Genomic DNA, 2220 nt, shown 5'->3' on the forward strand with positions numbered 1-2220 from the left:
TGTATCTAGTCTGGATTTAGGGTTTCTGCTTTGCATCTCTTACAGCTGAGACATAATCCACCAATTTGTACAGATGGTTTAAGGCCAAACATCACTAAAGCTTGTTTTGAAACCAGCATCTTTTGTCGACTCCCTGCCTTCATCTAATATTGTGTTGCATCTTTTATTCTTTAGTCTTACTTAAATTTGTCCTGTAGTCATTGTGTTTGGCAGTTTGGCTCTTTGGATCAACTCCTGCTGCTCATAAATGTGCTTTTTAAACAAATTTGACTTCTGATAATGTAATTAATCTGTTCTTCCAAGCAGTAGTTGGAGAGCAGTGCTGGTCTGAAATTGATAAGTCGTCTGTTTATTCCTTTTTTTCCTCATCTTTGACCCCAACTGGTCGAGGCAGATATCTGCTCTCCATGAAACTGGTTCTGCCGAAGGTTTCGTTTTTCCCACAAGTGCTCAAAAGGAATCCGTGGGTTTCTCTCTATAATACAATATTTTGAAGTCTTGATCTGTGAAAGTAACCCAAGATGATGCTAAACAAATGAACTTGAACTGAATTAATGGTATTTGACGCCATTAAGATAATAAGTGCAAGTCAAAATGTTCCAAAAATGAGGAGAAAAAAATCCTCCAACATCACCGATTATACACTAAAACTCAACACAGGTCACACATAAAGGTGGAAATTGTCATTAAAATCAAACAAAAAGACACAACAACTGTATTTACCATCAGTCCGATGTGGCCCTTCTCGCCTTTTGGACCCCTGTTTCCATTTTCTCCAATGGCTCCCCAGGGACCCTCTCGACCGGACAAACCGAGAGGTCCTAGTTCACCCTGCAGCCACAAAACAAACACAATCGGATCAGAAACTGCATAAAAATCTCCTACAGAATCACACCAGTCGAGTAAAACAGTAAAGTTCACCTTGTCTCCTTTGGGTCCAGGTTCTCCAGGTTCTCCAGGATGACCAACATCCCCCTAAAAGATGAGTAAAGTTTTCTTTCTGCACGTCATTCATTTTATGCTGCTGGGAAATTAAGCTTAGCTTGGGACAATGTGTTTGCCAATAAGTCATTCAGAAAGCATTTGCTGTGTTTATCTGTCGAGCCTGCAGCAGTTTCCACCTGCTTTCAAGGGGGAATGCAAATGTACAGGTTGTTTCGTATCAAATAAGCCACTCCATCTCTCTCTGCCATTTTCTAAAATAAACAGTTTTATAAACCCTCAGAGGACCCAGAATCAAGCAGTCAGGTCATCATCACATCATCAGGAACGTTTAATTTCATGCTTTATGAACGTTTTGTTCTTTTAGACGTATTTCAGCTGAGAGTCATTTAATTCCACCACGATATAAAACCCCAACAAGCACATCTGTTCGCCATCACTCTGGACAGACCGCCATAAAGCGAGCGGGGTGGAGGTAATGGTGATGTGATGAGGTCCTTAAAACTGGAAATATCGCCTCCTGTGGAGCGACCGCCAACATGTGTTCGTCTGCGGTCGTTTAAGGTGAGCGAACGGCGGATACCGACCTCTTTGCCGGCTGCTCCGGGTGGTCCAAGGGGGCCTTTCGAGCCCTCGCGCCCTCTCTCTCCGGGGGGCCCCTGAGGTCCAGTTTGCCCACAAGGACCGCGGTCTCCCTATCACACAGACGACAGGAAATATTGACTTTTCGATCTTAAAAAAACACGTTGGGCTGTCGGCTGTTCCACAACATTAAGCAAAGTCACTTCCATCCTGGAGATTTCTGCCATCTGCACCACAACCTGCAGCATTTCTGTTGTGCAACTTTAAACCTGTATGCTTCAAAAAACTGTCAATTTGTTTATACACTGCTTTAAATATTGCTGCTGTCTGATGCATTTGCACTTTTATATTCTGCTTTTGTATTAATTCTAATGTTTGGTTTGTCTCACATTGTTCCTTTTTTAATGCCTCAAGAGCACCATCCAGATTTCATCATGCTGTTGTTTGACCTCAGTATAATTACAATAAATCCACTGCTCCGTTCAGTGAAGCGGTCGCCTGATGCTACTCTGACTAAACCAGATGCAGCATTACTTATGCTTCACGTCTGCTGAATCAAATTTACACTTGATAACTCGTAGAACTGATTGTACAACAGCTGCGTCGTTGTTATAATGCTGATATTTGCTTCCAAGTTACAGTTTTGAACAGATACAAGTAAATAATTCTTTAAATGTCACTCCTGTAAATCTAAAT

At 41.9% G+C, this 2220-nt stretch overlaps 1 protein-coding gene across 1 annotated transcript in view; it reads right to left on the minus strand.

The window, feature by feature from the left end:
- The window catches only part of LOC103371509 (collagen alpha-1(I) chain), a 131708-nt gene that overhangs the window by 25447 nt on the left and 104041 nt on the right, over positions 1–2220 (minus strand). The window contains exons 42-44 of the mRNA XM_008300859.1: positions 1530–1637; positions 922–975; positions 724–831 (exon numbers count right to left, since the gene is read on the minus strand). Of these exons, the coding sequence (XP_008299081.1) occupies positions 724–831; positions 922–975; positions 1530–1637 (270 nt within the window). The remainder of the gene's footprint in view (positions 1–723; positions 832–921; positions 976–1529; positions 1638–2220) is intronic.

The sequence above is a fragment of the Stegastes partitus genome, unplaced genomic scaffold (genome assembly GCF_000690725.1).
Source record: "Stegastes partitus isolate 25-593 unplaced genomic scaffold, Stegastes_partitus-1.0.2 Scaffold1600, whole genome shotgun sequence".
Lineage (NCBI taxonomy): Eukaryota > Metazoa > Chordata > Actinopteri > Pomacentridae > Stegastes > Stegastes partitus.